The sequence below is a fragment of the Microcaecilia unicolor genome, unplaced genomic scaffold (assembly GCF_901765095.1).
Source record: "Microcaecilia unicolor unplaced genomic scaffold, aMicUni1.1, whole genome shotgun sequence".
NCBI lineage: Eukaryota > Metazoa > Chordata > Amphibia > Gymnophiona > Siphonopidae > Microcaecilia > Microcaecilia unicolor.
The window spans coordinates 288,924-311,504 of record NW_021963679.1 but is presented as its reverse complement, the minus strand read 5'-3'; the positions used below and the strand labels follow the sequence as shown (position 1 = coordinate 311,504).

Below are 22,581 nucleotides of genomic sequence, written 5' to 3'. Positions count from 1 at the left end.
GCCCAGGAAAGAGGTATAGATTGAAAAAAGAAGGGGTCCAAGGATAGATCCTTGAGGAACTCCAACAGAGAGCGGGATAGGGGTGGAGGAAGAGCTATGAGAGTGTACTCTGAAGGTGCGGTGGGAGAGATAAGAGGAGAACCAGGAGAGGACAGAGCCCTGGAACCCAAAAGAGGACAGTGTGGCAAGAAGTAAATTGTGATTAACAGTGTCAAAAGCGGCAGATAGGTCAAGGAGGATGAGGATGGAGTAGTGACCTTTGGATTTGGCAAGGAACAGGTAATTGCAGACTTTAGATAGTGCTGTTTCTTTTGAGTGTAGGGGGCGAAAGCCGGATTGAAGTGAATCGAGGATGGCATGAGAGGAGAGAAAATCAAGGCAACTGCTGTGAACGGCGCGTTCAAGTATCTTGGAGAGGAAGGGTGGGAGGGAAATGGGGTGATAGTTGGAGGGACAGGTAGGGTCAAGTGATGGTTTTTTGAGCAGAGGTGTGACTACAGCATGCTTGAAGGTGTCAGGGACAGTTGCAGTGGAGAGAGAGAGGTTGAAGATATGACAGATGGGGGGGGTGACAGTAGGAGAGATGGTGTTGAGTAAGTTGGTGGGGATGGGATCCGAGAAACAGGTGGTGCATTTCGAGGAGGAAAGAAGATGGGGGGTTTCCTCTTCGGTGATCTCAGGAAAGGAGGAGAAGGAGGCATGGGTTGGTTGGTTGAGGGAGTGAGTGGGCTATAGGGTGAAGAGTGGGTTGGTTGAGGAAGTGGGCTATAGGGTGAAGAGGAGGAGATGGTTTGGTGGTGAACTCGAGGTTGATCTTCTGCACCTTGTCGCGGAAGTAGTCAGCCAGTGATTGAGGAGAGAGTGAGGGGGGGTGGGAGCGGAGGGCACTTTGAGGAGGGAGTTAAGTGTGACGAAGAGACGACGAGGGTTAGAGCTGAGGGAATTTGTCAATTGAGTGTAATAGTCCTGTTTGGCGAGGAATAGGGAGGACTGGAAGGAGGATAGCATGAATTTGTAGTGAATGAAGTCAGTATGGGTGCGAGATTTCCTCCAGAGGCGTTCAGCCGATCGGGCACAGGAGCGAAGGTATCGGGTGCAAGGGGTCAGCCAGGGCTGGGGATTAGTACGCCTTGTGGGACGGGAGATGGATGGTGCGAGGGCATCCAGTGCAGAGGAGAGAGTGGCATTGTAAGTGGAGACAGCCTTGTCAACAGACTCGGAGGACAAGATGGAAGGGAGGATATCAGAGATACTAGAGGATAAGGTGGGAGGATCTACAGCCTGGAGATTCCTGGAAGTAGTGGTTAGTGTAGGGCGGGACTGGGGGAGGGTGATGAAGTGAGAAGGTGAGCAGGTGATGGTCAGAGAGAGGAAGAGCTGAGGCGCAGAAATTGGAGGGTGAGCAGGTAGAGGAGAGGATAAGATCAAGACAGTGGCCAGATTTGTGAGTAGGGGTGGTGGAGCTCAGCTGGAGGTTGAAGGAGGATGTTAGAGTGAGGAACTGAGAAGCATATGTGTCGGATGGGTTATCAGTGTGTATGTTAAAATCTCCAAGAATGAGGGATGGGGATGAGGGCTCAAGAAAGACAGAGAGCCATGCATCAAAGTTAGTGAGGAAGGAGGAGAGGGACTTGTTGGGGGGGCGGTATATGACTGCAACTCTGAGTGGCATCGGGTAGAATAGACGGATAGAGTGAACTTCAAAGGATGAGAAGCAGTGAGACTGCGGTAGGAGGAGAGGTTGAAAACTGCAGGAGGGTGAGAGTAGTAACCCGACGCCGCCACCGCGGCCGACTGGGCGGGGAGAATGGGAGAAAAGATAACCTCCATGGCAAAGGGCCATGACTGAGGCATAGTCGTCAGGGGAGAGCCAGGTTTCGGTAAGGGCGAGCAGTTGAAGGGAACGGGAGATGAAGAGATCATAGGTGAAGGAAAGTTTGTTGCATACAGAGTGGGCATTCCACAGGGCACAAGAGAAGGGGAGGGAGGAGGGGGGGAGGAGTGGAAAAGAGATGAGATTGGAGACATCCCGGAAACGTTTGTATGGATAAGACGAGGACATGTGTGGGGGACCTGGATTGGGATTGATGTCTCCGGCAGATAGCAGGAGAATGAGCAAAGGAGGAGGGAGGGGGAGGTAAGGCGACGAAGACAGGGTGCGCTTAGGAGGAATGAGGATGGGTTAAGGGCAGGAAGGAAGTGATGAAGGTTGAGAGCTAGGAGGGAGGAGGGGGATAGGAGAGATGGTGAAGGGATGGGCGGGGGTGGGTAGGGTGTTGCAGTAGTGAGCAGGACGAAAGAGAAATCCAATGTAAAACTAGTCTTTGAATAGAAGAATGTCCTTTGTGGCCTGCTCCTGTAGGACCACTGCATGCACTACAGTCTCTTGGGTAAAGCAATACTTCTTCTTGGCTCTGGGCTGGCTTCCCTGAGTTATCAGTACAGTTCTTAACATTTCACCAGCCAGCCTGCTTCAGGCTGAATCCAACATGTCCTACCTAGCTGTTGTGGTTCCAGTTCACAGGTATGCGGTGAAGGTGTATGCAGTAGCTTTCACTCCTTCCCTCCAGGCCTTCTTAATCCTACTCTTTTCCTGGATTCAGCTCCACCCCTCTCACTTCCTCCATGGGCAGAGTTAAGGGTTTTAAGGTGCCTCACAGTACCTGAGGGATCCTTCTTAAGGGTGAGGGGCAGTGTTCTGTTTACCCCCTCTCACCATGATGGACCACTGCAGTATCATGTTGAATGTGCAATGTTCATAGCACCCAAATGCACTCCATTTATTTATGTTGTAACCAGGTTCCCCTTCCAGGTGGGAGCCGGGGTTGACCCTGCTTAGCTTTCACTGGCTTCCGTCTGCTTTCCTAGCCAGCCACCGCACTTTCACTTGCTTTCCCTCTCCACCTTGCCAGCTGCTGAGAAAATCAGTCCCACTCCAGCAGAAAGAGCAATCCAAGTTCTTTATTGTTACAGATGTCAGCCTTGTCTAAACACCTCCAACTATCAGCAAACTTTAATCCATTTTCAATTACAGGCCTTTGTTTAAATTCTCCCTCCCCAAACCTCCAGCCACACTATCTTCACTGCAGATAGTTTTGGAGATTTAGCTGGAACCACCTCCTCTCTCACCTCCTACAGTTTTAAGTTCCCCCAAAAGGCACATGCCTTTCTATCTTCAAACCCTTCCCCCCCTTCCACAGCACTACCTCTTGGGAACAGCCAATATGGTAGCAAGTTGTGCTTTCCAGTTGCTCCTCCACTGCTTTGCTCCCAGCTTCCCCCAACTCCACAACCGGGGCAATGCTGAGGCCACAAAAGCTCTTACCCTGTCTGCACGGGTTAGAGCCAAACCACCCACCTCCATACATTCCCCCTTACCTTCTCCTTCTACCTCTGCTTTATTCCACTCCATCTCCTCCTCCTCCCCAAGCTCCACCAGCTGTTCCCCATCTCCAGGATCAGACCTCATCTCCCAATCAGTCATTCCACCCTCCCCCTCCTGAGAGTTCAGCTGACCCTGCACTGGCTTCTGGGGAGTGTAGTTTTTCTCCTGCATTACAGCTTTCCCTGGCAGTTTGATCCCTAGAGGGCGCCCTGCTCTCCTAGCTGGGCTGAATGACCGGGGATGATGCCGGCTGAAAGAACCACTATCCCCTCTCCCTTGTACCAGCCCTCCAGAGTGCTCACACACCCCCCGGCTCAAACGATTGCCAGTCTTCTCCTGTCCTGCACTGGCAATTCGAGAAAGAACATCCGCGTTTGTCAGAAATTTGCCTGATCTATGCTCCACCTTGAATTGATAGGGCTGTAAAGCCAGATACCACCTTGTGAGACGACCATTACTATTTTTCATCTGGCCTAACCACCTCAAAGGCGCATGATCAGTAACCAGAGTAAATTTACGCCCATCTAAATAGTAATGGCACATCTGCACTGCCCATTTTATCGCTAAACATTCTCTCTCTATGGTCGAGTACCGGACCTCATGGGGGAGCAGTTTCCGGCTCAGATACATCAGGGGATGTTCCTGTCCCTCGTGTACCTGAGACAACACAGCCCCCAAACCTACCCCTGAGGCATCAGCTTGCAGTACAAAGGGCTTATCAAAATCCACGGCTCTCAGCAGGGGTTCCTGACACAGGGCCAATCTCAATTCATTGAACACCCGAAGCCCTCCCTCCTCCCATCGTAGACTGTTGGGGGACCCCTTCTGAAGTTTATTAGTGAGGGGTGTAGCAATGGAGGCAAAGTGGGGTATGAACCTCCTATAGTACCCCACTAGGCCCAAAAAGCTCCTTAACTGTTTCTTATTTTTGGGGCAGGGAAAGTCCCGGATACTCGCTACCTTATCCCAGAGCGGAGTTATCTGACCATTCCCCACCCGGTATCCCAGATATTTAACCTTCTCCTGCCCAAAGCAACACTTTTGAGGGTTCAAAGTCAAACCTGCTTGACGGAAAGCCTCTAATACCGCCCTCACTCTTATCATATGAGAGGGCCAATCCTCACTCTGAATGATAACATCGTCCAGGTAAGCCGCCGCATATTGCTGATGTGGTCTTAAAACCTGATCTAACAACCGCTGGCAGGAAGCTGCTGCGGAATTAAGACCAAACGGCATGCGTTTAAATTGATAGAGCCCCATGGGTGTAGAAAAGGCTGTCTTAGGCTTGGCCTCCTGAGTCAGAGGGATCTGCCAATACCCTTTGGTCAAGTCCAGGGTGGACAGATATCGGGCAGTACCCAACCGATCCAATAGTTCATCGATACGTGGCATCGGATAGGCATCGGAATCTGACAGCGCATTAACTCGTCTAAAGTCGATGCAAAACCGCCACGTACCATCGGACTTGGGCACTAACACCACAGGACTCGACCATGGACTGACAGATTCCTCAATGACCCCAAAATCCAGCATCTCCTGTACCTGTCGGACCACCTCTTGTTTCTTTGGGGGTGAGAGACGGTAAGGTCTCTGTCTGACTACCCGGCCCGGCTCCGAGATGATATCATGCATGATAAGGTGGGTTTCCCCTGGGCAAGGAGTCAGGACATCCCGAAACTCCTCCACAAGTGCCTGAACCTCTTTCTGCTGACTCCCTGGCAATGTAGCCGCAATCTGCGGTTCTCCTGCCTTAAATATCTCCGTGATCTGTGGTCCTAATTCTTCCTCAGCTTCTATCCTAGACTGACCAAATAGTCCCTTTCTCTCCTGCCAAGGTTTAAGCACATTAATATGATAGGTCTGCTCCCGGCCTTGCTCATTCCTTACTAAGTAGGTGACTGGACCTAACTTCTTTTCTATGACAGCAGGACCCCTCCAGCGTCCCGTGAACTTATGAGGTGAGTCTGAAACCATGATCAAGACTTTGTCCCCCACCTCCAATGCCCTTTCCACCCCTTTCTGGTCATAATAGGCTTTCTGATAATCCTGACTCCTCTCCCCGTGTTGCTGAGCCCCGCGGCTCAATTTATGCAACCGTTCCTTCAGCTTCACTAGATAGTTCACTACGTCCCGATCCTCCTCTTCCGGAGGAACCCACTGCTCCCTTAACACATCCAACACTCCCCGGGGTGATCTCCCATACATCAATTCAAATGGTGATACGCCCAGAGAGGCCTGAACATTCTCCCTACACACATACAAAACAAATGGTAACAATAGATCCCATTCCTCATGGGAGGAACCTAACCCTTTCCTCAACAACATTTTCAAGGTTTTATTGAATCTCTCCACCAGGCCATTAGTCTGAGGATGGTAAGCTGCGGTCCGAATATGCTGTATCCCGAAAGCCTCCCACACCTGGGCCAGGGTTCGTGACATGAAATTGGTCCCCCGGTCGGTAATCATTTCCCTAGGAAACCCCACCTCACAAAAGATCCGAATTAGCTGGGCCGCAATAACTTTCGCTGAGGTGGTACGAAGTGGCACGGCCCAGGGATACCTGGTGGCCATATCCATGATCACTAGAATATAGGAATACCCCCTTCGGGACTTATCAATGGGCCCGATCATATCCATTGCCATACGGGTAATAGGAGTCCCTATACGGGGAAGGGGTCGTAGGGGCACTCTGTTCGGTGTTTGCTCTGATACCCTCTGACACTGACTACAGGAGCTGCAAAATTGTTCCACCTCTTTATACACCCCGGGCCAGTAAAATCTGTTTAATACCTGCCGGAGAGTATTCTGAGCCCCCTTGTGACCCCCTAAGATATGATCATGAGATACCCGTAACACCAGGTCCCTAAACCCCCTCGGTACTACTAACTGTTTCTGAGGTTCCTTCCCCCCTGCTAAACAGGACAGCCGATATAGCAACCCCTTGTCACTAACAAACCGAGGGAAGCTGGTTTCTCCCTCTTGATCTACCCGCTCCCACGCATACTGCAATGTCTGGTCATCTTTTTGCTCTTTGGAAAAATCAGGGAATCTCTCTAACACCTGTTCCGTATCCCCTGGGAATCTCCCCTGATGAAGGAGCTCTTGACAATGCTGCCGCCTTTGCTCCTGACCTCGTTTCTTTTGCTGAGAGCCTTTCCTTGTCTTCCCCGGCCGCCCCATAACCTCTCCCTGGAACGGAAATACTTGTGCCAGGGACAGTTCCTGCTCCTTCTCCTGCCTCTCCTGGGCCCGGGTAGATACTAAGGCTTGCTTACCACCAAGGCAGTATGTGAATGGAGCCCAATCCCTTCCTAAAATGAGATCCTGAGGTAGCCTAGGAAGTACCGCCACCCACACCCACTGAAGGCCCTCCTGGTCCTGTATGTCTACTAGCCGGACCGGATACCTTGAGGAGGCCCCGTGTATGCACTGAATAGCCACGGACCGGTCTCTCTTCCTACCCTGCTGACCCCCTTTCCGGGCAATCTGCCCCCACAACTTCTGGGAGCACATTGTCTGGTCTGCTCCTGAGTCTAAAAGTCCTTCCACCGGGACCCCTCCTATCTTAACCCAATGCGTAAACTGGGGTTCCTTAGAGGGGGTTACCTGAGATATGAGCCCCAACTTGGCCCTACAATCCCTCCTCACATGTCCCGACTTCCCACATCGGTAACACATTCTATCATCCTCCTTAGGCCCTTCCTCCCTCCACCCAGATCCTTTGAACATTTTACCCCGACCACCCCGCCAGACCCCCTCTCCCCCCCCTGAGTATTGTGACTCCAGGAAGTATTCAAAGCCTTTGATACCTTCTTCCAGAGTCTCACATCCCTTCCTGATCAAATTAACCCTGATACTGTCCGGTAGAGCCTCTAAAAACTGCTCCAGCACCAGATCCTGCATCAACTGAGTCACTGCCCTCTTATCAGGTTCTAGCCATTTGGTAGCCAAGTCCATCAGCTTCTGAGCCAAGGCCTTCGGAGTCTCCCCCTCCCTCCACCTCCAACTCCGAAAGCGCCTGCGATAAGTTTGTCTGCTTACCCCATACCGGTCCAAAATAGCCGTTTTCAGCTTCTGATAATCTACCACGTCCCCTGGCAACAGGCTCCGAAAAGCTGCCAGAGCTTCCCCCGACAGGGCAGGAGCCAGTCTAATGGTCCATTGCTCTTGAGGCCAGGCAGCCGCCAATGCTACCCTCTCAAAAGTGCCCAGATAATCCTCAATGTCGTCCTGCTCTGTTAATTTGCCCCAAGGCAGCCAATTAACTCGTCCAGGCTCCATGCTTCCAGGCACCGTTCCAGTAGCTGTAGACTCCAACGAAGTACTCTCCTTCCTCGGTAGGGGTACTGCCCGTAACAATTCCTGCACCACCTCCAGCACCGGTTGTATCTGTGCTCGAGAAGCAGCCAAGGAATCCTCTAGAAGTCTCTGAGCCATTTCCTGCTGCTTTTGGAACTGGTGGGCCATAAAAGACAGCAGCTCCTTCGACTCCATGTCGTCTTAGCCCCTGGTACCTGTGAGAAAGGGAAAGACAAAGAACACTCTCCAAGTGCGGTATTACCACCACTCTGGCCCTCTATATCCCCCTCCTCCTGGTTACCCGAGTCCCGTATATGCTTACCGGAACTCGGAGTAATGCACGCTTCTTTATCCGGCGGGTTGTTCAGATTATCCCACCACTGCCACCACTTTGTAACCAGGTTCCCCTTCCAGGTGGGAGCCGGGGTTGACCCTGCTTACCTTTCACTGGCTTCCGTCTGCTTTCCTAGCCAGCCACCGCACTTTCACTTGCTCTCCCTCTCCACCTTGCCAGCTGCTGAGAAAATCAGTCCCACTCCAGCAGAAAGAGCAATCCAAGTTCTTTATTGTTACAGATGTCAGCCTTGTCTAAACACCTCCAACTATCAGCAAACTTTAATCCATTTTCAATTACAGGCCTTTGTTTAAATTCTCCCTCCCCAAACCTCCAGCCACACTATCTTCACTGCAGATAGTTTTGGAGATTTAGCTGGAACCACCTCCTCTCTCACCTCCTACAGTTTTAAGTTCCCCCAAAAGGCACATGCCTTTCTATCTTCAAACCCTTCCCCCCCTTCCACAGCACTACCTCTTGGGAACAGCCAATATGGTAGCAAGTTGTGCTTTCCAGTTGCTCCTCCACTGCTTTGCTCCCAGCTTCCCCCAACTCCACAACCGGGGCAATGCTGAGGCCACAAAAGCTCTTACCCTGTCTGCACGGGTTAGAGCCAAACCACCCACCTCCATACATTCCCCCTTACCTTCTCCTTCTACCTCTGCTTTATTCCACTCCATCTCCTCCTCCTCCCCAAGCTCCACCAGCTGTTCCCCATCTCCAGGATCAGACCTCATCTCCCAATCAGTCATTCCACCCTCCCCCTCCTGAGAGTTCAGCTGACCCTGCACTGGCTTCTGGGGAGTGTAGTTTTTCTCCTGCATTACAGCTTTCCCTGGCAGTTTGATCCCTAGAGGGCGCCCTGCTCTCCTAGCTGGGCTGAATGACCGGGGATGATGCCGGCTGAAAGAACCACTATCCCCTCTCCCTTGTACCAGCCCTCCAGAGTGCTCACAATGTATGTGTATATGAGAGCTGAACATGGAGTAAGTGGTCTGAGATATTTCCTCCCAGAAGTATTTCTTGGTGATCTGGAATGATGTTAGCATTATTATACAGTTACAGTGTGCCAAAGTAATTTGCATATACTTTTAACAAATGTTTAAATACTATTCTTTGTTATAGATTGTATAAAAATACAAGCAGTTACTGTTGCATAATTGATTTTTTTCAACACATAATTTCAGATTTTTTGATGCATAATTCCCTAGGATTTATACTGTCACAATTTAAACTGACAATGACTCATTCCAAATGAGAACTTATTGTTGCTTCTTTTTGACTGCTGTATGACCTCCTGATCCTGTCTGCTTTGTCTATGGATTTCAAAGACAGGCTTATGAAGTTCTATGTGCTCTATTCTAAGATATCACCAGATGGTTCCTTACTTATTGTATAGAAATGCTAAGTAGTAGTAGTAGTAGTAGTAGTTATTGTCTGATTATTATCTCCATGAGAGAATAATTCCAAAATGTCACCAACCACCCTTTCTATGCACTAAGTGATAGTTTTAACTAGTGAGGAAAGTAGATTGTAAAATACTGGAGCATCCTACTAACTTTATTAGAAAAGAAAGAATTTATCAGGTCAATTTACAGACTGCTGACATTATTTCAGAGTCTACAGGTACATGATTTTCAAAGTGAAAGTAAGCACATACTTTCCTTTTGAAAATTGCTTAAGGAAAAATGCTCACAAAGGCTTGCACCTACCTATTTTGTGAATACTTTTAATGATTGAAACACATATACTTTTGATTACATACATGGTGGGCAGTTTTAAATAGCTCATTCACTTAAATGACTATCAATTTACATGTTTTTGAATATTGACCTCCCCCTCATTTCCTCCCAAATCCATCTCTGTAACCTGAGAAAATAGTACTAGATAATATGACATTTGAGATACAAAAGTATACATATGTTAGGAATGCTAATATTGGTAAATGTACCGTTCTGTTTGTGTAATAGGAAATCGCTCGTCATCTACGTCCTCAAACACTCCGTGCTCGCTTTGGGAAAAATAAGATTCAGAATGCTGTCCACTGCACAGACTTACCTGAAGATGGAATCTTGGAAGTAAGAGATGGTGTAAATTTTTTTTAACTCAAAACCAAGTATACTAAAGGTATGGTACTGTATCAGGTGTACTAAAGGTATTGCATATTTATTTAATTTTAAAATTTTTAGCCCACTTACATTACAAACATACATAAGGTAAAAGACACATAGAGGGGCATAATCAAATGGGGCACCCAAGTTTTCATGAGGGCGTCCTCGCAGGATGGTCCCGCGAAGGGACGGGGAAACCTGTATTATTGAAACAAGATGGGTGTCCATCTTTCGTTTCGATAATACTGTCGGGGACGCCCAAATCTCAACATTTAGGTCGACCTTAGAGATGGTCGACCTAAATGTTGAGATGGTCGACCTTAGAGATGGTCATCCCCGGTATTCGGCCATAATGGAAACTGAGCACGCCCATCTCAAAAACGACCAAATCCAAGCCCTTTGGTCGTGGGAGGAGCCAGAATTCGTAGTGCACTGGTCCCCTTGACATGCCAGGACACCAACCGGGTACTCTAGGGGGCACTGCAGTGGACTTCACAAATTGCTCCCAGGTGCATAGCTCACTTACCTTGGGTGCTGGGCCCCCAAAACCCATTCCCCACGACTGTACACCACTACCATAGCCCTAAGGGGTGAAGGGGGGCACCTACATGTGGACACAGTGGGTTTTGGAGGGCTCACATTTACCACCACAAGTGTAACAGGTAGGGGGGGGGATGGGCCTGGGTCCGCCTGGCTGAAGTGCAGTGCACCCACTAAAACTGCTCCAGGGACCTGCATACTGCTGTGATGTAGCAGGGTATAACATTTGAGGCTGGCATAGAGGCTGGCAAAAAAGTTTTTTAAGTTTTCTTTTTTAGGGTCAGAGGGGGTTGGTGACCACTGGGGGAGTAAGGGGAGGTCATCTCCTATACCCTCCGGTTGTCATCTGGTCAGTTCGGGCACCTTTTCACGGCTTGGTTGCAAGAAAAAATGGACCAAGTAAAGTTGGCCAAGTGCTCGTCATGGACGCCCTTCTTTTTTCCATTATCGGCCGAGGACGGCCATCTCTTAATCACGCCCCAGTCCTGCCTTTGCTACGGTGCCAACACGCCCCCATGAACTTTGGTCGCCCCCGCGACGGGAAGCAGTCGAGGACGCCCAAAATCAGCTTTCGATTATGCCGATTTGGGCGACCCTGAGAGAAGGACACCCATCTCCCGATTTGTGTCGGATGATGGGGGCCCTTCTCTTTCAAAAATAAGCCTGATAATCACCACAATCCACAATTTAAAATCTAAAGATTTTTTTTTTAACATATCCACTGTCTAAGTCTGATTTTGGACATTTTGCTAAAAACGTCCAAAATTCAAGTGGTAAGCATAACCATTTTTGAACCTAAAAATGTTTCTCTTTTTGATTCAAAAATAATCTTTTATCTAGACATTTTTTGCTCAGTGCATTTTTATTTGGGGGCCATTTTGGAAAATAAAACATCCAAGAAAAAAATGCCCCAAAACCAGCCATTGGGGTGTCATTCTTAGTAGACTGGCCACGCAGACATCTCAGTAGAGCAGTGGGGCAGCCTAGGGGGCACTATAGTGGACGTTACATAAAAGGTCCTGTGTACACATGTCACCATTACCCCATTATATTGTATAGTGTGCCCTCCAGGAGCAGAAAAATACCTACTGTACCTCACTGTACACCACTGCAATAGCTCCCAAGCTTGCAGGTGTCACCTACATGTAGGTACAGTAGGTAGTTATTGTTTTTTCTAGTGTATCAGTTAGAGTGGGATATGGACCTGGGTCCTTTTTTCTACAGTCATCACTGACCAATAGACTACTCCTTGGCCCTGCCTGCTGCTGTAATAAGAAGCTGTCATAGAGCCTGATATGTACTGTCACTGTCATTTCTTAGGGAGCCTAGGGTGTCAGTGACCACAGGGGGAGTAAAGGGGGGGGTATGCCTTAATCCCTCTAGTGGTCATTTAGGGCATCTTTTGGTCACTTAGGGCCTCTTTTACAAAGCCACACTAGCGATTCTGGCATGGCAAATGAGAGGAAGCCCATAGGAATTGAATTCCTATGGGCTTCCTCTTATTTGCTACGCAGGAATCGCTAGTGCTGCTTTGTAAAAGAGGCCATTAGTTGTGATTGAAACAGGTCTAGGCAAAAACATCTTCATTTTGGCCCTAGATGTTTTTATTTTATTTATTTATTTATTTATTGCATTTGTATCCCACATTTTCCCACCTCTTTGCAGGCTCAATGTGGCTTACATTACAACATGAATAATGGAAATATATAAGAAATTATAAATTTAGCATTCCATAAGGATCTTGGGTAACATGATAATAATAAAGGATAGTAGAATAACAAGCAAATATCGTGAGGTAGTTCTGGATCTATGTGTAGGGGTTCACATTATCTTTTTGGTATGCCTTGTCAAAGAGATGGGTCTTCAGTAGTTTGCGGAAGTTAGTTCATAGATCGTTTTTATGTTGCGCGGCAGTGCATTCCAAAATTGTGTGCTCAAGTAGGAAAAGGTTGACGTATGTGTTAGTTTGTATTTTAGACCTTTGCAGTTGGGGAAGTGAAGATTAAGGAATGTGCGGGCTGATTTTTTAGCATTCCTGGGTGGTAAATCTATCAATTCTGACATGTAGGCTGGAGCGTCTCCATAGATGATTTTGTGAACTAGGGTACATATTTTGAACGTATGCGTTCTTTAAGTGGGAGCCAGTGTAGTTTTTCTCGTAGGGGTTTAGCACTTTCATATTTTGTTTTTCCGAATATGAGTCTGGCTGTAGTTGCAGGAAACTATGTTTTGGTCCCACCCAAAACATGCCCCCTTGACATTTGGACAAAACATCTAATATCAGGGTGTTGGAAATTGCAACTTGGACATTTTTGAGAGAAAAACATCCTCCTGCCGCCTTATGAAGTTTTTTTTTTTTTAATGAACCCTTAGGCTAATCCTGGTAGCAAAATCTGTAACATTACCTATTGAGGGAAACCTGTACAAAATATAAGTCTACAGTGCTTTCTTAAATTGCTGCAATATTGTACATTGCCATAAATACCCGGCTAACTTATTCCAAAGCAACAGCCCAGTGATTGAAAATGAAACCTACCTAGTCTGTACATAATGTACATCCATCAAAGATGGTATAGAAAGCTGTCGTGAATTGTCAGATCGAAGTGATCTTGCAGGTTTATACCACTGCACTGCTTATGACAGACAGGTGCACCAGAGAGTTATACACCAAAATTTTATAAAACACCCTGTATTCCACTGACAACCAATGAAGCTGTTTCAACCCAAACGTTACATGCTCAGATTTGCCACAACCAAAAATCAATCTCACTGCTGAGTTCTGGATCATATCTTGAGTAATGAATGCTTTTAATCTTCATTTATGGAGAACAGTTCTGTGTGGTAGCCCCTGTGCTTCTCTGTGTGGTAGCCACTACATTCCAAGTCCAGTGTCATAGTTTTATATTTTTAAACTATGATAAATACACCAACTAATCTGGCAGGATATCCATTCTGAACCACACCTTTTTCCTCAATACTCATGTAAAATGGGAATGACAAATGCACTTTCTCTCTCTCATTCTCTCCTGTCTTTATCATAAGTCCGTGACAAGAGGTATGTTCAGTAGAGTTCACAGATTGATAGGAATCTGACTGGAGCCATTATGTAAATCAGCCAGACCTCAATTTGGGGGGGGGGGGCTGAACCTAAAGTGGGGGTGCACATGTTGCTCCACCTCCCCCACTACTCTCCCCCCCTTGCAAACCCACAAACCTGGGCTGGCGGGGGTTCTCAAGCCCTGCCAGCAGAAGCCTTCCTCCAGCGCTGTTCGTTACCACTCCGCCTGCCCTGCTTCCCCCTCATGGCACGCATGCTCGATTTTAATTAAATTGAGCATGCACGAAGCCTCATGCATGCTCAATTTCACTAAAACCAAGCATGTGCGCTGGGGGAGGGGAATCAACGCAGGCAACAAGGTGGCGAACAGTGCTGGTGGAAGGCTTCTGCTGGCAGGGCTTCGGGGCCCAGGCTCCCAAGGCTCCCCCTCCATGGCTACGCCACTGATGTAAATGCTTCTACTTTGGTTCTTTGAAATAGGCTGAGACCACCGTCTCCTTACACATAGGCTAACTTAGGTAGGATTGGACTCAACCAATGTTTCATTTCACATAGGTTATTTATTTATTAGGATTTATTTACCGCCTTTTTGAAAGAATTCAGTCAAGGCGGTGTACAGTAAGAATAAATCAAACATAAGCAGTAGACAATTGCAGCAGTAAAAATCTATATAAATAATTCTCACCTCCAATTCTGAAGCTCACAGTGTGGCAGGGAAACACTGAAGCCCTGTACTGTTGTAGCCTGTCAACACCACTAACTCTCACTGTCACTCATACACCTGCCCTCAGCCACGCCCCCAGACACGCCCCATCCGGACATAATTCACAACCCCAACGTTCGAATGAAGCCCCCAAGCTCCATCCACTTCCTAAAGGGTTCGTAAGTTAATGGTGGTGAAGCCTCTCTACTCACCATGTCTTTCGGACACGCCCTCGCGTCGAGCGTGATGACGTCACAACCGAACTGCGTACATGTAACAGCTTCGTAGGCGAATCGGGAGCAGGGACCCTAACAATCTGTTGTGCGCATGTGTCACCCCCCCCCCCCCAGACGCCGACAAACACAACCGTTCACAGGCCTGGAACCTCCGACGGAACGAGAGGTACGGAAGGAACAGGTTAGGAGGAGGTGGAGCCAGGATGCAAGTGGCCAATCCGGGGCATCGGAGGCATGGCAACAGTTCCCGGGCCCCACACCCGCAAGAGAAGCGCTATCCTTGCAGCGCCGGCGCTGCCAAAATGCCTGCCACTCCAAACTGCACCACTGGCAACAGCGACGCTCCGGCGCCGCCATGATGGCCGGCGTTACAATCACGGCGACAAGTGTGGTGTCGGAGCATCGGCCCAGCCAGTATGGCCGATGCTCCCCTTCACGGAGGTGGCGCCAAGCAGCGGGCAGGACGTGCACCAGGTGAGGACCGCGACAGGTGCTCAATTAAAAAGAAGTTGGGTTATTTAGATCTTCAGCTACTTCAGAAGTGCACGCGCACCGTAAAAACTGTTAAACAGGCCCTCATAGCAGTCAGGGAAGCTGGGATTGAAGGCCTGGCAGTGCCTCTCTCCAGAGAACCTGTGAGACCCCACAGGTTCCACACTAAATGACAGAAACTGACCACAGGAAAGAGAATGAGGAGGCAAATCAGGTAGCACTGACAATTCAGAAGCACACAGACCATCTCACACCTCAGACACCCAGGATTTGAAGGCACCCAAGGACAGCAGTGGAAGACTAATGTAGCAGTCACACACACAATGGAATGAATGGGGGCAGATGAACAGGGAATATTGATGGTAGAATGAAAAGGCAAGGAGTGTGTATGGAAGACTGAATGGAATGCTGCAAGGGGTTGGGGGAGGAATCACTGTTGGGGCTATGGTTCAGGAGACTGGGTTAAGTAACAGATCCTCTGGAGAAAAACCTGCCAATGTTTGGGTTCAATATGGGAGGGGAGGGGCAGGAGAAGTAGAAGAGATGGGGATACAGGGAAGAAGAACAAGACTATTGGCAGGACATGGAGGGAGGGAGGGGACGCACCCTGAAACTGGGAGGGAGGGGACGGGACGCCCCTGACACTGGGAGGAAGGGTAAAAAACCCTGGAATGGGGGGGGGGGAAGGGGGACCCTGGAACGGGGAGGGACCCTGGAAGAGGGAGAGGGAGGGCCCCCTGGGAGGGAGGAGGAGGGCCCCTGGCACACACTCTCAGACTCACACACAGTCTCTCTCACAGACACACTCGCACCCAGTCTCTCTCACACACACACTCGCACATTCACTCTGTCTCTCGCACAGTCACTCTCACACACACACTCTGTGACACATACACACTCTGAGGAAAACCTTGCTAGCGCCCGTTTCATTCCTGTCAGAAACGGGCCTTTTTACTAGTATTCAAATAACAATACAAAGTATGGTATAGTATACTCCTTACAATGTCTAAACAATATGTAAACACATTTTAATAGACATCATAGGTGTGAAGACGAGGATGAGGGGGTGGATAAAATGGAAGTGGAAGAGGAAGGAGGGTCAAGAGAAAAGGGAGACAGAACAGAGCCTTGCCCTTGCTACTTCCCCAGAGAGAGAAAAGAAAAGGGTTTCTCCCCATGGGAAAATGGAGGATGGAGAAAGACTACAGTACCCAGCAGCCCTGGGGAAAACCCTGGTACAGGAACTATTCTCCCCAGCAGCCTCCAGAGAGCACCTTGACAAGGCCAGGGAGTTATCCCCAGGGGGCAGTCAGGAGAAGGAGGAACAGCTGAAAAGTGGGTGGGACAAGGAACCCATGGAGTGGCAAGAGGCTGGAGAGAGAGAGGGGGGGGGAGAGCCTGGAGGAGCCGATGGACATAGCAGCATGGGCTCAGTCACTGGGAAGAAAGCTGAGAAAGCAGGTGACTTCTTGGTATGGCAGCTGGGCTGAAAGGGGAAAGAAGAAGGGTCATGCGGGAGATCAGTGATAATGAAGGTGGGGCCCTTGTATCTCCCCATAGAGTTCTGGCTGTTTTTGAATTATGTGCTGCTGAACTACTCAGAGTGAAAAGTGTGCTGTTTTGGGGCGGGATTATTGTTTTCCCCTGTGTGAACTACTCAAAGTAAAAGGAAGAAGGTTTTTTTTAACTGTTTGAAACTGCACTGGGAGAAGACGTGTAGCAGTGGTTTGTGTTTTGTTTGCTGCAGCCGGTAGCCGCTCTCCAGAGAGGGGGGGAAGCGCTGGGCTGTGGGACTGCTTAAGGAGGAACAAACTGAGTGCTGGAAGCAGTGGGGTTTATCTTTCTTTTTACCCTGCGGTGCTGATTCCTTTGCAAAGGGAAACAGTGGGGTTGTGTTTTCGGTTCCTGTCTTTGTTTTGAACTGCTTGACTGTGAGCACCAAGGAAATAAAAACTTACTGATTTGCTTTTTGAGTTATTGGTCACCCCAAGGCGTACCCTGTGGATCACAGTGGGCTATGGGGCTGGGCATGAAGCTTGGCCCATAGCCGAAGTCGCAAAGGAGGCGGCGAGGTCCTGAGAACCCCTGGAGGAGGGACGGATCTTTCACATAGGGTATAACCAAAGATGGAACATATAGATAGGTAAGAAAGTAAGAGGAGTTAAAAAATAAAGGGACTAATTTAAATAAAGTTGCACATGAGATCAGAGAGGTGATTAAATATTATCTCAACTCGGGTAGGAGGGGATAAACATGTCCTGCTACAGTATGTACAGACTGTTTCCTTGAGTGTGTGTGTGTGTGTGTGTGTGTGTGTGTGTGTGTGTGTGACTAAGAAGCATAGGCGCGGTCGGTGGCCCAACTGTTTGGGGAGGCTAAAGGGGGTGGGGTTAGGGGTGGTGCCAAGGGTGGGGCTTACATCCATAATTACATAAGTACATAAGTAGTGCCATACTGGGAAAGACCAAAGGTCCATCTAGCCCAGCATCCTGTCACCGACAGTGGCCAATCCAGGTCAAGGGCACCTGGCACGCTCCCTAAACGTAAAAACATTCCAGACAAGTTATACCTAAAAATGCGGAATTTTTCCAAGTCCATTTAATAGCGGTCTATGGACTTGTCCTTTAGGAATCTATCTAACCCCTTTTTAAACTCCGTCAAGCTAACCGCCCGTACCACGTTCTCCGGCAACGAATTCCAGAGTCTAATTACACGTTGGGTGAAGAAAAATTTTCTCCGATTCGTTTTAAATTTACCACACTGTAGCTTCAACTCATGCCCTCTAGTCCTAGTATTTTTGGATAGCGTGAACAGTCGCTTCACATCCACCCGATCCATTCCACTCATTATTTTATACACTTCTATCATATCTCCCCTCAGCCGTCTCTTCTCCAAGCTGAAAAGCCCTAGCCTTCTCAGCCTCTCTTCATAGGAAAGTCGTCCCATCCCCACTATCATTTTCGTCGCCCTTCGCTGTACCTTTTCCAATTCTACTATATCTTTTTTGAGATACGGAGACCAGTACTGAACACAATACTCCAGGTGCGGTCGCACCATGGAGCGATACAACGGCATTATAACATCCGCACACCTGGACTCCATACCCTTCCTAATAACACCCAACATTCTATTCGCTTTCCTAGCCGCAGCAGCACACTGAGCAGAAGGTTTCAGCGTATCATCGACGACGACACCCAGATCCCTTTCTTGATCCGTAACTCCTAACGTGGAACCTTGCAAGACGTAGCTATAATTCGGGTTCCTCTTACCCACATGCATCACTTTGCACTTGTCAACATTGAACTTCATCTGCCACTTGCACGCCCATTCTCCCAGTCTCGCAAGGTCCTCCTGTAATCGTTCACATTCCTCCTGCGACTTGACGACCCTGAATAATTTTGTGTCATCGGCGAATTTAATTACCTCACTAGTTATTCCCATCTCTAGGTCATTTATAAATACATTAAAAAGCAACGGACCTAGCACAGACCCCTGCGGGACCCCACTAACTACCCTCCTCCACTGAGAATACTGGCCACGCAATCCTACTCTCTGCTTCCTATCTTTCAACCAGTTCTTAATCCATAATAGTACCCTACCTCCGATTCCATGACTCTGCAATTTCTTCAGGAGTCTTTCGTGCGGCACTTTGTCAAACGCCTTCTGAAAATCCAGATATACAATATCAACCGGCTCCCCATTGTCCACATGTTTGCTTACCCCCTCAAAATGCATTAGATTGGTGAGGCAAGACTTCCCTTCACTAAATCCGTGCTGACTTTGTCTCATCAGTCCATGTTTTTGTATATGCTCTGCAATTTTATTCTTAATAATAGCCTCCACCATCTTGCCCGGCACCGACGTCAGACTCACCGGTCTATAATTTCCCGGATCTCCTCTGGAACCCTTCTTAAAAATCGGAGTAACATTGGCTACCCTCCAGTCTTCCGGTATTACACTCGATTTTAGGGACAGATTGCATATTTCTAACAGTAGCTCCGCAAGTTCATTTTTTAGTTCTATTAATACTCTGGGATGAATACCATCAGGTCCCGGTGATTTACTACTCTTCAGCTTGCTGAACTGACCCATTACATCCTCCAAGGTTACAGAGAATTTGTTTAGTTTCTCCGACTCCCCCGCTTCAAATATTCTTTCCGGCACCGGTGTCCCCCCCAAATCCTCCTCGGTGAAGACCGAAGCAAAGAATTCATTTAATTTCTCCGCTACGGCTTTGTCCTCCTTGATCGCCCCTTTAACACCATTTTCGTCCAGCGGCCCAACCGACTCTTTGGCCGGTTTCCTGCTTTTAATGTATCTAAAAAAATTTTTACTGTGTATTTTTGCTTCCAACGCTAATTTCTTCTCAAAGTCCTTTTTTGCCCTCCTTATCTCCGCTTTGCATTTGGCTTGGCATTCCTTATGATCTATCCTGTTACTTTCAGTTGGTTCTCTTCTCCACTTTCTGAAGGATTGTTTTTTGGCTCTAATGATTTCCTTTATCTTACTGTTTAGCCACGCCGGCTGACGTTTAGTCTTTTTTCCCTTTTTTCTAATACGTGGAATATATTTGTCCTGAACCTCCAGGATGGTGTTTTTAAACAGCATCCACGCCTGATGCAAGTTTTTTACTCTGCGAGCTGCTCCTTTCAGTCTTTTTTTCACCATTTTTCTCATTTTGTCGTAATCACCTTTTCTATAGTTAAACGCTAGCGTACTTGATTTCCTAGTTTCACTTCCTTCAATGCCAATATCAAAACCGATCATATTATGATCACTGTTATCAAGCGGCCCTCGTATCGTTACCCCCTGCACTAGATCATGAGCACCACTAAGGACTAAGTCTAGTATTTTTCCTTCTCTTGTCGGCTCCTGAACTAGCTGTTCCATGAAGCTGTCCTTGATTTCATCAAGAAATCTTATGTCCCTTGCGTGTACAGATGTTACATTAACCCAGTCTATATGCGGGTAATTGAAATCCCCCATTATTATTGTGTTGCCCAGTTTGTTTGCGTCCCTGATTTCCTTTAACATTTCCGCATCCGTCTGTTCGTCCTGGCCAGGCGGACGGTAGTACACTCCTATCACTATCCTTTTCCCCTTTGCACATGGAATTTCAATCCACAGTGATTCCAAGGAGTGTTTTGTTTCCTGCAGAATTTTCAATCTATTTGATTCAAGGCTCTCGTTAATATACAATGCTACCCCTCCACCAATCCGATTCACCCTATCACTACGATATAATTTGTACCCCGGTATGACAGTGTCCCACTGGTTATCCTCCTTCCACCAGGTCTCAGAGATGCCTATTATATCTAATTTTTCATTTAGTGCAATATATTCTAACTCCCCCATCTTATTTCTTAGGCTCCTGGCATTCGCATATAGACATTTCAAACTATGTTTGTTGTTCCTAAGTACATCATGCTTAGTACTTGACAGTATTAATTGGCAATCTTTTGTCTGATTTTTATTGTTATTTAAAGATACCCGATCTACTACAATCTCTTTTGCAACCTCACTATCAGGATACTCTATCTTCCCTGTTATGGTGATATCTTTGAAAGATACCTTATCCCGAACCATGCTCTTTTGAGCGACTGTCGGCCTTCCCCCCATTTCTAGTTTAAAAGCTGCTCTATCTCCTTCTTAAACGCCGATGCCAGCAGCCTGGTCCCACTCTGGTTAAGATGGAGCCCATCCTTTCGGAATAGGCTCCCCCTTCCCCAGAATGTTGCCCAGTTCCTAACAAATCTAAAGCCCTCCTCCCTGCACCATCGTCTCATCCACGCATTGAGACTCTGGAGCTCTGCCTGTCTCTTGGGCCCTGCGCGTGGCACAGGTAGCATTTCAGAAAATGCTACCCTGGAGGATCTGGATTTCAGCTTTCTACCTAAGAGCCTAAATTTTGCTTCCAGAACCTCTGACAACACACAGAAAAAAAAACATTTAAGTAAAATAGTCACAATTAATACCTTTTATTAACTTTAGGTATTAGATATGTATCATATGTCAAAGAAAAAGTGGTTGCTCAAAGCATATATTAACTATTCAAAAATGTTATCAAATATCAAACTGCTATTTCCATCCATGGAAAATCCCAAAATGAAATGGTCACATTAGTGAGGTAACATCCGGCGACTAGACTTCGCATCATAGGTGTCAGTGATCTGCTCAGGGTTAATATCTTCAGCAAGATCACTTTCAATGTTCAGTAAACATAAAGCTGTCAGTCTTTCCTGACCCATTGTGGATCTCAGCCAGTTTCGTACACATCTCATGGCAGAAAAGCATCTCTCACAGGTAGCTCTACCAACAGGAATAGTAAGTGCCAGTTTCAAAAGCTTTTTAAAATTTGGATAAAAAGTTGTTGAAGCAGCTGCTTTCAGAGTTTCAAGCACTTACCAACACTAAACCACATACACATCTTTGGAACAATTCAACATCAGATCTTCCAAAATATTCTAAAACCATGTCTGATGTTATGACAAACAAACTAAAATTAATTTAAAGTGTTTATGTCACCTCAGTAAGGCCAACACACAATCTCTCCACTGCAAAACACTATACACAAACTTGTGCAAAAACACACTCAGAACCTTACCAACTCATAACAGCACTAATTCCAAGGACAGGACGAGCTACAAACTTATGCATAGAAAGGCAGCACTGTAATTACACCGGGCTCTAAAACACCAATACACTGCCTAGAAAAAAATAAAATAAAAAAAAAGGGCTTCAAATACTACACGCTAGCAGAATACTGCACCTTGATCACACATGAAAAACACATGACAACAGATATGACACAAGGAACTAGAAATCAAAAGATATGAAGGCAAAATACTGAACTGGAAAGTTACCTCAAGAAGTCGGACTCTGCATGCAGCAATACTAGAGAAATTAAACCTTAAATGCAAAATATCACAGATTCACATTTCCAAAAGCTGGCATATTCCAATTAATAAATTCTGAATAAAATACTTTTTTCTACCTTTGTTGTCTGAGCATTTAGTTTTTCTATTCGCGTTGTGATTGTCTCAGAGACTTCCAGGTCTCTCAGCTGAGTGAAGCACGTCCAAAAAGGACGTTTTTATTATTGTGGGGGGGGGGGGGGGGGGGGGGGGGGGGGAGGACATTCAAAAAGGACGTCTTTTTGGATGGACTTCCTCAACTGCCCTCTCCTGCTAGGATCGAGCTGCATCGGAGCTTTCCTGCAGAAGGCCGTGGAGGGGGTGAGCGGCGCGGCGTCTTCCTTTCGTGTGGCACAGAGGCGTATTTGACATATGCAGAGCAGCCAGCATAACGCTTGGCTGCTCTGTCATGCTCGAATGGCCGACTGTTTACCGATGGAATAGAGAATGCAAGTGAGCTACAACAAGCAGCTCATTTGCATTCCTTTTCCTTGATGCATGCCCATTCC

The 22,581-nt window shown here is 47.5% G+C and overlaps 1 protein-coding gene across 1 annotated transcript in view; it reads left to right on the top strand.

Moving 5' to 3' along the window:
- The window catches only part of LOC115459561 (nucleoside diphosphate kinase 7-like), a 542,835-nt gene that overhangs the window by 459,711 nt on the left and 60,543 nt on the right, over positions 1-22,581 (top strand). The window contains exon 11 of the mRNA XM_030189374.1: positions 9,989-10,096. Coding sequence (XP_030045234.1) covers positions 9,989-10,096 — 108 coding nt within the window. The remainder of the gene's footprint in view (positions 1-9,988; positions 10,097-22,581) is intronic.